Source organism: Balaenoptera physalus (genome assembly GCF_965194825.1).
Source record: "Balaenoptera physalus genome assembly, chromosome: 6".
Classification (NCBI taxonomy): Eukaryota; Metazoa; Chordata; class Mammalia; order Artiodactyla; family Balaenopteridae; genus Balaenoptera; species Balaenoptera physalus.
In genome coordinates, this window is record NC_138885.1 from 87792876 (window position 1) to 87808774 (window position 15899).

The following is a 15899-nucleotide window of genomic DNA, read 5'->3' on the forward strand; positions in this document are numbered from 1 at the left end:
CAGGGCCCCACCTCTACACTCAGAGACCCCCTCCAAGGCACTGGGCCTAAACCCCACCCACACACCCTCACTCAGGGCCTTACCTCCAAACTCCAGAACTCCACACTCCGGAGGCCCTCCTTTCCTTCCACCCAGGTCCTAAGCAGAGGCCCTGCCCCACACTTGAACATCACCCCACCTAGGCCCCACCCCCAAGGCCTTTTCCTGCTATGGGGGTCCTGAGCCTAGGTCCTGCCCCACCTTAAACCCTGCCTAAGTTCCACCCCTGCCTAAACCCCACCCCCCCATAGCCAAGGCTTTTTCTTTTTTCTTTTTTCCTCTTAGATTGGGGTTCTGTTTTACCTTGTTGACTCACTGTTGTTGATTCTCTTATATTTTAATATTTCCTAATCTTTTATTTTTCTAATTTTTTTTTATTCTTTATACTTTGTTATTGTTCTCTCCTTTTGGTTTGTACCCCCCCCCCTTTTTTTTTTCTTTTTTCTGTTGTGGCTTTATTTTACCTTGTTGCAGTTGTTTCAATTATAGTTTTATATTTCCTAATATATTTTTTATCTTTCTAATAATTTTATTTTGTTTTTTATTCTTTCTTTGATATTGTGCTGCTCTGCTCCTTTTTTTTTTTTTTTTTACCATGCCACAAAGCTTGCTTGCGAGATCTTGGTTCCCAGGCCAGAGGTCAGGCCCGAGCTCCTGTGGTGGGAGCTCCAAGTCCGCTGGACTAACAGAGAACCTCAGACCCCAGGGAATATTAATGGGAGTGAGGCATCCTGGAGGTCCTCATCTCAGCACCAAGACCTGGCTCTATCCAACTGCCTGCAAACTCCAGTTCTGGACGTCTCAGGCCAAACAACCAGTAAGACAGGAATACAGCACCACCCATCAAAAAAAAAATGAAACAACAACAACAAAAAAATATGTTACAGATGAAGGAGCAAGGAAAAACCTACAAGACCAAATAAGTGAAGATGAAATAGGCAAGCTACCTGAAAAAGAATTCAGAGTAATGATAGTAAAGATGATCCAAAATCTCGGAAACAGAATGGAGAAAATACAAGAAACACTTAACAAGGATCTAGAAGAATTAAAGAGCAAACAAACAAACAAACAATTACTGAAATTAAAAATACTCTAGAAAGAATGAGTAGCGGAATAACTGAGGCAAAAGAATGGATAAGTGAGCTGGAAGATAAGATGGTGGAAATAACTGCCAGGGAGCAGAATAAAGAAAAAAGAATGAAAAGAATTGACGGCAGTCTCAGAGACCTCTGGGACAACATTAAACACACCAACATTTGAAATATAGGGGTCCAGAAGAAGAAGAGAAAAAGAAAGGGACTCAGAAAATATTTGAAGAGATTATAGTCGAAAACTTCCCTAATATGGGAAATGAAATAGTCAATCAAGTCCAGGAAGCACAGAGAGTACCACACAGGATAAACCCAAAGAGAAACACGCCAAGACACATTAATCAAACTATCAAAAATTAAATACAAGGAAAAATTATTAAAAGCAGCAAAGGAAAAGCAACAAATAACATAGAAGGGAATCCGCATAAGGTTAAGAGCTGATTTTTCAGCAGAAACTCTGCAAGCCAGAAGGGAGTGGCAGAACATAATTAAAGTGGTGAAAGGGAAAAACCTACAACCAAGATTACCCTACCCAGTAAGGATCTCATTCAGATTCGACAGAGAAATTAAAACCTTTACAGATAAGCAAAAGCTAAGAGAATTCAGCACCACCAAACCAGCTTTACAACAAATGCTAAAGGAACTTCTCTAGGCAGGAAACACAAGAGAAGGAACAGACCCACAAAAACAAACCCAAAACAATTAAGAAAATGGTAATGGGAACATATGTATTGATAATTACCTTAAATGTAAATGGATTAAATGCTCCCACCAAGAGACATAGACTGGCTGAATGGATACAAAAACAAGACCCATATATATGCTGTCTACAAGAGACCCACTTCACACCTAGGGACACATACAGACTGAAAGTGAGGGGATGGAAAAAGATATTCCATGCAAATGGAAATCAAAAGAAAGCTGGAGTAGCAATTCTCATATCAGACAAAATAGACTTTAAAATAAAGACTATTACAAGAGACAAAGAAGGACACTATATAATGATCAAGGGATCAATCCAAGAGGAAGGTATAACAATTGTAAATATTTATGCACCCAACATTGGAGCACCTCAATACATAAGGCAAAGGCTAACAGCCATAAAAGGGGAAATTGACAGTAACACAATCATAGTAGGGGACTTTAACACCCCACTTTCACCAATGGACAGATCATCCAAACTGGAAAGAATTAAGGAAACACAAGCTTCAAATGATACATTAAACAAGATGGACTTAATTGATATTTATAGGACATTCCATCCAAAAACAACAGAATACACTTTCTTCTCAAGTGCTCATGGAACACTCAGATCATATCTTGGGTCACAAATCAAGCCTCAGTAAATTTAAGAAAACTGAAATCGTATCAAGTATCATTTCTGACCACAATGCTATGAGACTAGATATAAATTACAGGAAAAAGTCTGTAAGAAATACAAATACATGGAGGCTAAACAATACACAGCTAAATAACCAAGAGATCACTGAAGAAATCAAAGAGGAAATCAAAACATACCTAGAAACAAATGACAATGAAAACATGATGACCCAAAACCTATGGGATGCAACAAAAGCAGTTCTAAGAGGGAAGTTTATAGCAATACAATCCTACCTCAAGAAATAAGAAACATCTCAAATAAACAACTTAACCTTACACCTAAAACAATTAGAGAAGGAAGAACAAAATAACCCCAAAGTTAGAAGGAAAGAAATCATAAAGATCAGAAATAAATGAAAAAGAAATGAAGGAAACAATAGCAAAGATCAATAAAACTAAAAGCTGGTTCTTTGAGAAGATAAACAAAATTGATAAAACATTAGCCAGACTCATCAAGAAAAAAAGGGAGAAGACTCAAATCAACAGAGTTAGAAATGAAAAAGAAGGAGTAACAACTGACACTGCAGAAATACAAAGAAAGGATCATGAGAGATTACTACAAGCAGCTAAATGCCAATAAAATGGACAACCTGGAAGAAATGGACAAATTCTTAGAAAAGCACAACCTTTTGAGACTGAACCAGGAAGAAAAAGAAAATATAAACAGACCAATCACAAGCACTGAAATTGAAACTGTGCTTTCAAATCTTCCAACAAACAAAAACCCAGGACCAGATGGCCTCACAGGTGAAATCTATCAAACATTTAGAGAAGAGCCAACACCCATCCTTCTCAAACTCTTTCAAAATACAGCGGAGCGAGCAACACTCCCAAAATACAGCGGAGCGAGCAACACTCCCAAACTCATTCTACGAGGCCACCATCGCCCTGATACCAAAACCAGGCAAGGATGTCACAAAAAAAACTACAGGCCAATATCTCTGATGAACATAGACGCAAAAATCCTCAACAAAATACTAGCAAACAGAATCCAACAGCACATTAAAAGGATCATAGGCCATGATCAAGTAGGGTTTGTCCCAGGAATGCAAGGATTCTTCAGTATACCCAAATCAATCAATGTGATACACCACATTAACAAATTGAAGGATAAGAACCATATGATAATCTCAGTAGATGCAGAAAAAGCTTTGGACAAAATTCAACACCCATTTATGATAAAAACCCTCCAGAAAGTAGGCATAGAGGGAACTTACCTCAACATAATAAAGGCCATATATGACAAACCCACTGCCAACATTGTCCTCAATGGTGAAAAACTGAAACCATTTGCTCTAAGATCAGGAACAAGACAAGGTTGCCCACTCTTACCACTATTATTCAGCATAGTTTTGGAAGTTTTAGCCACAGCAATCAGAGAAGAAAAAGAAAAGGAATGCAAATCGAAAAAGAAGAAGTAAAACTGTCACTGTTTGCAGATGACATGATACTATACATAGAGAATCCTAAAGATGCTACCAGAAAACTACTAGAGCTAATCAATGAATTTGGTAGAGTAGCAGGATACAAAATTAATGCACATAAGTCTCTTGCATTCCTATACACTAATGATGAAAAATCTGAAAGAGAAATTCAGGAAACACTCCCATTTTCCATTGCGACAAAAAGAATAAAATACCTAGGAATAAACCTACCTAAGGAGACAAAAGACCTGTATGCAGAAAACTATAAGACACTGATGAAAGAAGTTAAAGATGATACAAACAGATGGAGAGGTATACCATGTTCTTGGATTGGAAGAATCAACATTTGTGAATATGACTATACTACCCAAAGCAACCTACAAATTTCACAATTTGTATGGAAACACAAAAGACCCCGAATAGCCAAAGCAATCTTGAGAAAGAAAGACGGAGCTGGAGGAATCAAGCTCCCAGACTTCAGACTATACTACAAAGCTACAGTTATCAAGACAGTATGGTACTGGCACAAAAACAGAAATATAGATCAATGGAACAGGATAGAAAGCCCAGAGATAAACCCACGGACATATGGTCACCTTATTTTTGATAAAGGAGGCAAGAATGAATATACAATGGATAAAAGACAGCCTCTTCAATAAGTGGTGCTGACAAAACTGGAGAGCTACATGTAAAAAAATGAAATTAGAACACTACCTAACACCATACACAAAAATAAACTCAAAATGGATTAAAGACCTAAATGTAAGGCCAGACACCATCAAACTCTTAGAGGAAAACATAGGCAGAACACTGTATGACATAAATCACAGCAAGATCCTTTTTGACCCACCTCCTAGAGAAATGGAAATAAAAACAAAAATAAACAAATGGGACCTAACGAAACTTAAAAGCTTTTGCACAACAAAGGAAACCATAAACAAGATGAAAAGACAACCCTCAGAATGGGAGAAAATATTTGCAAATGAAGCAACTGACAAGGGATTAATCTCCAAAATTTACAAGTGGCTCATGCAGCTCAATATCAAAAAAACAGAAAACCCAATCCAAAAATGGGCAGAAGACCTAAAGAGACATTTCTCCAAAGAAGATACAGATGGCCGACAAACACATGAAAAGATGCTCAACGTCACTAATCATTAGAGAAATGCAAATCAAAACTACAATGAGGTATCACCTCACACTGGTCAGAATGGCCATCATCAAAAAATCTACAAACAATAAATGCTGGAGAGGGTGTGGAGAAAAGGGAACCCTCTTGCACTGTTGGTGGGAATGTAAATTAATACAGCCACTATAGAGAACAGTATGGAGGTTCCTTAAAAAACTATAAATAGAACTACCATACAACCCAGCAATCCCACTACTGGGCATATACCCTGAGAAAACCATAATTCAAAAAGAGTCAGGTACCACAATGTTCATTGCAGCCCTACTTACAATAGCCAGGACATGGAAGCAACCTAAGTGTCCATCAACAGATGAATGGATAAAGAAGATGTGGCACATATATACAATGGAATATTATTCAGCCATAAAAAGAAACGAAATTGAGTTATTTGTAGTGAGGTGGATGGACCTAGAGTCTGTCATACAGAGTGAAGTAAGTCAGAAAGAGAAAAACAAATACCGTATGCTAACACATATATATGGAATCTAAAAAAAAAAAAAAAAGGTCATGAAGAACCTAGGGGCAAGATGGGAATAAAGACACAGACCTACTATAGAATGGACTTGAGGATACAGGGAGGGGGAACAGTAAGCTGGGACAAAGTGAGAGAGTGTCATGGACATATATACACTACCAAACGTAAAATAGCTAGCTAGTGGGAAGCAGCCACGTAGCACAGGGAGATCAGCTCGGTGCTTTGTGGCCACCTAGAGGGGTGGGATAAGGAGGGTGGGAGGTAGGGAGACGCAAGAGGGAAGAGATATGGGGACATATGTATATGTATAACGGATTCACTTTGTTATAAAGCAGAACCTAACACACCATTGTAAAGCAATTATACTCCAATAAAGATGTTAAAAATAATTAATTAATTAAATAAATAAAAGGAATATGGACTCCTCTCTTGTGAGTTTGCCAACAATGACACTTACTGGGCCCTTAAGGAAGTTACATTTACTTTCTGTAACTCATCAGTTACCAGTTCCATAATAGGAAGTTATTACCTACCACTGTTACTCTGATAGATCGCTTGGAGTAAGTTTCAATAAATGTTGGCTGCATTCTCAAGAGGAGACATGACGTACAATGAATGTCATTTCAAGCATCTTTCCCTCCACTTCTGATAAAGAGAAAAGTGGGGTTTGGTTTGGGGGTGGATGGGAGTGTGTCTGTCATCAGGATGCACAAACAGACCTGGAAAATACTTTAGCTTTGTAGCTTTCTAAAAGTTAAATGACAAGCAGAGCTCTAGTTTCTTATCTCACTATTTTGTACCCACACTGTGACCTGGTTAATATGGGACAAGTACATAGTAGCACAAATTTATAAAGGACCTATTATATGGCTGTTGCTGTGCTAGGTGATGGAGATACAGGGTGAATAAGCCAGACGAAGCCCCTGCTCTCATCGAACTTGCCTTCTCCCAAGCAAGAGAGAAATAGACTAGTCTCTGAGACCTCAGAGTCAAAACATGTAAATGCTGTCCAAGAAACATAAATAATCAAAGGGGGAAAACCAGTCATTTTACTTTTTATTCTAGAGGATATGTTCTACAGCTATTTTGAAGCAACCTTTATATATAATAAAAACCTGCTGGCTCTACCTTCAAAATAGCAAAATATCCCAAATACGTAGAAAAGTGCCAGGCACATATAGGCACTCAATAAATATTTGTCAAGTAAATGAATACTGATTCTAGATCATCTTCAAAGGCAGACTATTAGAGGGACTGTTTTCAAGTCTAACAGATCATTTGGAAGTTTGTGCTTAGGAGCTAAAGTATAAAATATTTTGATAAAGGAAATAAAAAGGATACCATTTACACTAAGCTGGTCCAGTGTTTTTACTAATTCATTCTATTACTTTTATAAAGCACAGCAGGAAAATCTAGGCTTTACAGTTCAGGGACTTTGGAGAAGTGTTTAGTCTTAGAGAACAGAACTCAAAGTGTGGTTTGAACTACCACATGAATTTTCAATACCATCTTGTACTTTCACTCTTAACTTTCTCCTGAGCCCTCTCACCTCAGTTCACATCCAGGAAATATTAACAAATGCATGAAAATCAGCAGGTTTGCATTCATTCTTTAACTCCATATTTAGAAATTTTTCTCTCTTCTATAGGAGGATGTGTATTATGCAAACAGGTTGCAAAGACCATGCAGTTAGAATTTGAGTCTTTTAATATCTAGGTAAAGTCTCTTGAACTGGCAACTATAGGAATAAAACTTCCAGTTTAACTAATATGAAGCCCATTTGCTAATTGTGGGGGGAAATAAAGCTTTTAAATTATACAATGTAAAAAGAAAGAGTCTCTTGAACTAATACACAAAAAGATTAAGTGTTCCTTTGTTGTAAATTTTAATGAGAAAATTTGTATGTGCAGGTATCAGCTAACCTGGAAGAAGCTCAGCGCTGGTTTAAGTGCAGACTCGATGGCCTACAACTTGAGCTGACCAAAAACCGGTTGCAGAGGGAAGACAGGTGGCGGGAAGAGGTAGAATATTTGGATGTCTTAAGCAATTCTGGATTTGTTCCTTCTCAGATTTCTAATTACACAAGTTCTCTCTTCATCCAGCTACTCTCCACTAATCTGTAGATTTCTTTAAACTACTGTTTGGAAAACCAATGAACCGAATTTCTTTCTTAAAAGTTCTACCTCTCCCAAGCTGTCTAGTTTAGAACCACCTATCTTGAAAAAAAATGACATCCATAAAGACAAAATAGGTCCTCAGCTCTGCAGTTAGTTTCTAACAGTTTGGGGTGTGTTTCCTTTCCACAGGACCAAGATAAAAGGCACAACGGCATATCCAATCAGTCTGCTCTACATCGATGGGAGAATAAACAGAATCTTAGACTTGTGCCCAAGAAGTGTCATTCTGAACTAAAGAGAAAGTGGTGTCCTTGACAGAGGCGCTTCTTCACTTAGAACAGCTACATCACCCTGATTCCCTGAGCCCAGCAACTAGGGCTGGGCTGTTTCCACCGTCATCAGGACATGAAGTCTTTGATGTGGACTAGAGATTTTGGACCTGAGTTTATCCTTTTATGAACTCTTTGATATCAATACGGAACCACCCCATCTTTTTTGTCCCTTTCCCCATTTTCGACCCAATAAATTTATATTAATGTGTTGTATGATAGGAGATGCTGTTGCATGATACTTGGCTATTGTTCTAAGGAAATTTTATCAAAAATCATTTAATGAGGTACTGGATGATTTGGCAACTAAGTGATATGATGATACTTTATTTCAGTGAAATGTCCTAGTGTAACATCTAGTAGATAATCCCTGGAAATAATACGATCACCTGAAAAGTGGTAAAAACTCTCCCACTGTCTAGTAAACATATACCCTTCTATGCTGGGTAATTACTAGCACACCTTTTATAAGACCATATCTATCTCTATTCGTATGTAAGATATCTCAGAGGTTGTATTTGCAGCTTCCTTGGACATTTATGAAGAAGTTTATTCAACTCTGTTCCAGGAGATTATGCCTGACCAATGTAGCGCTCTCCCTTACTATAGTAAGCAATAAATTCAGCTTTATCTTCTCACTTCAGATTAAGTAATCCAGATTTAAAGTATGTAAACAGCTGGCATAATACCTGGCTTAATTGATGCTCAAGTAATGGTAGCTGCTGATAATAGTATTAGGACCTAAATCAAGTGAGCAATTATAAAATTAGAGAGAATATCAAATATAAGACTCTCAGAGGTCGATGAGCCCACCACTCAATATCTAATATAAAAACAACACAGCTGGGGACTTCCCTGGTGGTGCAGTGTTTAAGAATCCACCTACCACCAATGTAGGGGACATGGGTTCAATCCCTGGTCCAGGAAGATCCCACATGCCGCAGAGCAACTAAGCCCATGTGCCACAACTACTGAAGCCTGCGCTCTAGGGCCTGCGTGCTGCAACTACTGAAGCCCACGCGCCTAGAGCCCATGCTCTGCAACAAGAGAAGCCACCACAATGAGAAGCCCACGCACTGCAACAGAGTAGCCCCTGCTCTCCGCAACTAGAGAAAGCCCACACGCAGCAATGAATACCCAATGCAGCCCAAAATAAATAAATAAAATAGAACAAAATACTAAAAAATAAAAAAACACAGCTGAATTTATTGCTTACTGTGGTAGGGGAGAGATAAGTTAGACAGTGGCCTCACTGATCAGAGCAAACTGCTGACCTTATATAGGGTTTTGAGGAAGCATGGAGTTGAAGCATTGGAAGAGTGTCAGAGGTTTAAGTGGGTTGACATCATCTGTAGATGTTTAGTACTTGAGTGAGACTATTGTTGATTAATTGACATTCAGAGGCAAGTTTCCTGGAGGGCATCCATTTCTGTGTCTGACTTTCAAGAGTGAGGGACTCACTGATTGGCAGGCTGGTAAAAGCCTCCTTAAGTTGTCTAACTCCTATAGTAGTTATCCCTTTGGACTCTTTATAAGGAGGTATTGTCAATTTGATGGTATTGGGGAGTCAGAATCTTGAAACAGCCTAAGAGCCCCATAGAACAATTAACCTTGGTCCTGGGGTGGCACTGAAAACCTTGGTCCTGAATTATGCATAGGAACAAAGATCCCAGTTGCTGCACAGGAGAGATGATCAATCTTAATGGGCTGCAAATGAGTGTTGTCATGACCGTCACATGCCAAGAATATTAATATCCTTATCCAGAACAAGAGGAGAATTATAGTGTTAGATTGGTGATCATTTCTAGTCAAGATTATAGTTAAAACGGCCTATTTAGTGTGATGATTTGTTAAAGTATTTCTATGATACTTTAGAAGTGTTTCTATAGTACGTTTAGAGTGTCTATCATATATACTAGCTTCTATTGTGACCCTCTACTTTCATTTGAAATAACAAAAAAAACAGAAAATATGAAACAATGGTTTTTAAGAGACTGGACATCAAGAAACAAAGCAGTCTCATCCCTGAGAGAAAGGGAACAGGTGAGGTGAGCCCTACTGTTGCCTCAACTTACAGCCTTGAGGGAGTTCAGGCTATGATGCAAGGAGTGTAAATCAGGATGGGTTCCCTGGGTTAAGGAATGAGAATTGAGAGTCCAGGGAGACACAGGCTGCAAGCGTTCCAGGACAGAGTATGGGAGAGGAGAGAGCTGCACAGAGGAGCATCTCAGATGTCCACAAGGTCCTGAGTATTGAGCTGAGTACTGGTCAGCACATGCCTTTGAGGAATCTACCTAAGGCTGGAGAAAAAACCATCCAAAAGGGTTAGAAGTGACAGTGCCCAGCATGCACATGCATGCACACACGCGCGCACGCGCACGCGCACACACACACACACACACACACACACTGAGTACCAGTTCTCACCAGCCAGAATTGGAAACCTTGTGATTTACGGGCACTGGGTAGTATACAACAGGGCCTTGCCTCAGTAGTAGCGAATAGTGAGCCCTGGAGTCAACACAGCTCTGCTCCTAACACGTCTTAACAGCATGGCCCCAAATGACCCATTTCCAAGTAACTGTGTTCCAAAACAGAGCTTAAGAATATTCAGAAGAATACAAAAAGTATGGTACCCATCAAGGTAGAATCACGATTTCTGGCAAAATTATCAGGCATGCAAAGAAGCAGGAAAATAGGGCCCATAATGAGAAAATCAAAATTGACCCAGAACTAACACAAACATTAGAGTTGACAGGCAAGGACATTAAAACAATTATTGTAACTATTCTGTATATTCAAAGAATATTATACCAGTAGATGGTAATATGAGAAAAAGAAAGTGGCAATAGTTTATAATTATTTAGTTAACTAGTAGAAAAATGATGAGTGATTTCCTTTAGCAATAGAGATTTACTGCATGTGGTAACATCAGATTTAAAGGTGAGCCTAACACAAGATCTGAAGATGCTTTGACTAATTTCTTGAAGACTGTAATTGTTCTGAAGCAAGGAAACTAAGCCATGGCTTCTACTGATTTAAGGGACAGGCAATGCCATGTTTTTAACACCCCTAGAGCACAGCCTAACCTTTTCATGTTAGTACAAAAATAGATTTATGAAAATCTAGGAAGAATCAATCTGAACTCTAATTGACTTTGCTCCAGTTAGCCTGTCTGTAAAGCATTTTACCCTTGGGGATTCTGAGACCATAGCTATTTCTTTGGTAATTTTTTGGTCAGCTTTCTACTCTGTTAGTAAATTTTAGTTATACAAGACAGTATTTTCAACCACAATCATCATGTTATACATTATCTTATAACTGAAAGTTTGTACCCTTTTCCCAACTGCTTCCTATTTCCTCTACCTCCCAACCCCTGGAAATCACTTTTCTAATCTCTGTTTCTATGAGTTTGACCTTTTTTTGGGGATTCCACATGTAAGTATCTTTGGTAATTCCTTGAGTCATTTCTTTAGACTAGTGTATTCTAATGTCACATCAGCTATAATCTGATAATATGAAAGGGCTGCAGTATATTTTCTCTGGAAGTTGATCCTGCCTATTAAATCTGTAGGTGCCACAAAGAATAAAGGAATATTTCTCCAACAGAGATCCCAAAGTATCAGATACGGGTTGAGACTTAGAATTGTTGTAAATTCTCAGTTTTTAGAGTGGTTCTAGTAGACCAAATCAAGTTTATTTTAGGGTGGTTCTAGTAGACCAAATCAAATAAAGTTTATTTCTTCTCAAGCTTCTATGATTACTATACATTTTCAAATTCTTCATCATCTTTTATCATGTCAGTCATTTTTACATTAAGACAAAATTCTTCTCTCTGTCTCTCACTCTCACTGTAAGTCATTTTGCTTTTTAGACAACTTCAAAACTCATCTGAGGATCTGATGTTCCAGAGTAGCAGGATTAAGGGTAGAGAACACTAATATCAACAAGAATGCTACATTGTTCCACTTGGGAGTTTAGAGGAAGGAGGAGGAACTGTTGTGGACTCAGGTCTCCCTCAGAGCGGCCATGATTAGACAGATTTTGGATTGTCCTTCAGCTTCTTAGCCAGTATTGAACAACTGTTATTTCAGTGCTCCTTTCACTTGCACTACTCTCCTGGCTTCTTTACCTACAAGCTTCCAATTCTTAACAGAAGACCTTTTGGTCTAGTTTTTATCTCAGGGGTCAATTTTATCTAGAGAGCCATAGCTTGTTTACTCTCTAAGCCTCTCTAAAAACATCTGGCCACATATTATATATTTTCTAAAAATAGTTTCACATTTCAATTTTTTTTCTTAATAAGTTCCCTAGTTTATATTTGAGCCTGTTAACAAAAAGGGAGGACTAGTCCTCCTTTACTTCAGCTGTGGGGTCTACGCCAGAATACTTTCGAAAAAAGCGGAGATTTTCTAAGAAATTTGACTATTTGATAATATTTGACATCTTTCTCAAGAGTGTTTATTCTGGGCTTTTATCTCTGGTGATCTCTCACTTCGTTGAGCGAGATGGCTCTACGGTGGCACCGCACTATAATATTTTCTCCACCTTGGATTTCCTTGGGCAATAGGGACTCTGTAAACCATTTGCTAATGTAATCCCTTTTCTAAATGGTCAGAAACGATGAACAATATATAGAAGACTAAAACAGACTGGAATATTTCCTGATTACCAACCTCAGCAGAGTGTTTTTCTTTTCTTATATAGTTCTAATAAGAGGTCAGGATTGAGTCTCACTGGAAGGATTGGTTCCATTCCACCCTCAACCAATCACTGTGACTTGAAAGATGAATTATATACTGACTGGTTAGGTCTCTATGTGAGATGTGTCCATCTCTGAAACTGAGGGTGGTCCCCAAAGGAAATCTAAATGATATTTCCAGAAGAAAGGGGAAATAGAGGTGGACCAGATCAAAACCACAGATGTCAAAAGTTTGTAAGTGGAGAAAATACACCAAGGTCACTAGTGAACTTCATTTACACTGCAGCCAGAGAGCTTTGAGTAGCGGATAGGGTCCTCATACTGACACTCGTTTTCCTCCAGAGCACTAACGGACAGCCACAAGCTGTCAAGTTCTTCCTGAAGCTTTTAAAACTATTTCGTTAGTAACCTAGGTATAGGGGCTTTCAGGTAACTAAAGACATGGCAGCTACTTAGCTGTCTGCCTCCTAATATTCCCTTCACAAGCAATATGAAACAAGAAAGAAAAAGTAAATTCTACACAAAACCATACTCTATATAACTCGAAGGCAGATAATGTCAAATCTTCAAAATAAGTAAAATGAGGGAAAAAAAAAAAATCACCAAATCCCCATGCATGGCTCTCTCACACTTCTGCCCCACCTCCCTGAATAAAAGGCTCTGTGGCAGACAAAGGTAGACCAAAATAACTGCAGTGAAGACAGAAAAAGGAAACTAGGGAAGGAGTCTAAGGTTGATCTGGAACTGCCATCACAAAGACTAAATGCACCCTAAATCTGGAAATACTAAAAAGTGTCCAGGCAGATCAGAGCATGAACTACAGGAAAGGAACTTCAAAGTACATACATGATTTAAAAGGTACAGGCATGATTTAAGGGGGCAGTCATCAAAATGCATAGTTTCTGGAGGAGTAAAAAAAAAAAAAGGCAAAAGGGAGAAGCCCTCTTTCGAAATTGTTAAGGGGAAAGAGAAAAAAGGAAAATTTTAGGGCCAGTAAGAAAAAAGAGAAGCATAAAATACCATACCTGTGAACAAGAGGAAAGTTAAGTCCGTACAGAGCTACTGCAGAAAGTCAGGAAGTGAAATTCCCTACATTTCAACTGAGGAAAATTTCCAATAAACATTCATGAAGGAGAAGACACGAAAAGTGAACATTCCAAACAAATGTATTTCAGACAAACTTTTGAGGACACAATAAACCACTGGGAAACAAATTCAAAAACTGAGACCAGAAATGGACAAAAATCAGAAGTAAAAGGAGAGTTGTTTAAACTCAGTAAAGAAATGGAAGAAAAAGACAAAATTGTCTCAGAAATGAGGAATAAGTTACAAGATGCTCAAGGGAGAACAGATTTGGATGAAAATAACAGTCATTGAAGAAAGGCAGGAAAACAACCAAGAAAATGAAAATTGTATAAAGAAGGTCAGAGAAAATGTAAATGGAATGGAAAATAGGCAAAGAAGGAATAATAATCATGTTATTGGAGGCCCTGAGGAAGAAAAAACAGTAGAATAGAAGTAATATTTTAACCTACAGCCCAAGCACACTTTCCAAAAAAAGAAAAAAAAAATGTATATCTGAATCTACATTATAAGGACTCTGCGGGTACCCTGGGAAAAACTGATCAACTCTGAGACATATTCTAAAAAAACTATTAGATTTCAAAGACAAAATGTTATCAAAGTCTACAGGCAAAAAGATCAAATAACTTAAAAGTCAAAAGAAACTGGCAACAGTCATTTAAAAACCAACACACCAAGCAAAGCAACAGTGCAGCAGCGTGGTAGGCAGAATTCTAAGGCCCTGAGATTTCCTGCACTCTGATATGCATGCCTACACCATCCCTGGGACTGTGAAAATGGATTTTACTCATGATTCAATTATATGTTACAATTGACTTTAAGAAAGGAAGAGTATCCTGGTCTAATCACGTGAGTCTTTTAAAAACTGTTTTCCCCACCTGGTTACAGAAGGGGAATTCAGAGATTTGAAGCACAAGATTTCATGTGCCCTTGCTGGCTTGAAGATGGAGAAGGCCACATGGCAAAGAATGCAGGTGTCCTCTAGAAGCTGAGAGCAGCCCCCAGCTGAAAACCAGCAAGGAAATGTTAACCTCAGTCCTAAAACTGCAAAAAAACTGAATTCTGCCAACAACCAGGTTGAGCTTCAAAGCAAATTCTTCCCTAGACCTCCAGAGAGAAGCACAGCCTTGCTGATACCTTGCTTTCAGCCTGTGAAACCCTGAGTGAGACTCTATCCTCACTGTGTCTGTATTCCTGATGCACAGAAACTATGAAATAATAAGTGTGTATTATTTTAAGGGTTTACGGTAGCAGCAATAAAAAGTTAATACAAGTAGCGTTTTTTTAAAACTCTAAGAATGTGTTAAAAAAAAAACACCTCAAAGAATGTGTGTGAACCAAGGATTTTATATCCAGCTACATTGTCCTTCAAATATCAAGACTAGGGGTCTGGGCAAGATGGCGGAAGAGTAAGACGCAGAGATCACCTTCCTTCCCACAGATACAGTAGAAATACATCTACACGTGGAACTGCTCCTATAGAACACCCACTGAACGCTGGCAGAAGACGTCAGACCTCCCAAAAGGCAAGAAAATCCCCACGTACTTGGGTAGGGCAAAAGAAAAAAGAAATAACAGAGACAAAAGAATAGGGACGGGACCTGCACCAGTGGGAGGGAGCCGTGAAGGAGGAAAGGTGTCCACGCACTAGGAAGCCCCTTCGCGGGCGGAGACTGCGGGTGGCAGAGGGGGGAAGCTTCGGAGCCACGGAGGAGAGCACAGCCACAGGGGTACGGAGGGAAAAACGGAGAGATTCCCGCACAGAGGCTCGGTGCCGAGCAGCACTCACCAGCCCGAGAGGCTTGTCTGCTCACCCGCCGGGGCGGGCGGGGCTGGGAGCTGAGGCTCGGCTTCGGTCGGATCCCAGGGAGAGGACTGGGGTTGGTGGCGTGAACACAGCCTGAAGGGGTTAGCGCACCACAGCTAGCCAGGAGGGAGCCCGAGAAAAAGTCTGCAGCTGCCGAAGAGGCAAGAGACTTTTCCTTGCCTCTTTGTTTCGTGGCGCGCAAGGAGAGGGGACTCAGAGCGCCACCTAAACAAACTCCAGAGACGGGCGTGAGCCGCAGCTAT

At 39.3% G+C, this 15899-nt stretch overlaps 1 protein-coding gene across 10 annotated transcripts in view; it reads left to right on the plus strand.

Annotated features, from left to right (window-relative positions):
- The window catches only part of CCDC150 (coiled-coil domain containing 150), a 98205-nt gene extending 89883 nt beyond the window's left edge, over nucleotides 1–8322 (plus strand). For all 10 annotated transcript variants that reach the window (XM_082467003.1, XM_082466994.1, XM_082466998.1 and 7 more), the window contains 2 exons: nucleotides 7509–7619; nucleotides 7905–8322. In XM_082467003.1, the coding sequence (XP_082323129.1) occupies nucleotides 7509–7619; nucleotides 7905–8030 (237 nt within the window). In that variant the 3' untranslated portion in view covers nucleotides 8031–8322. The remainder of the gene's footprint in view (nucleotides 1–7508; nucleotides 7620–7904) is intronic.
- The last annotated feature ends 7577 nt before the right edge of the window (nucleotides 8323–15899 follow it).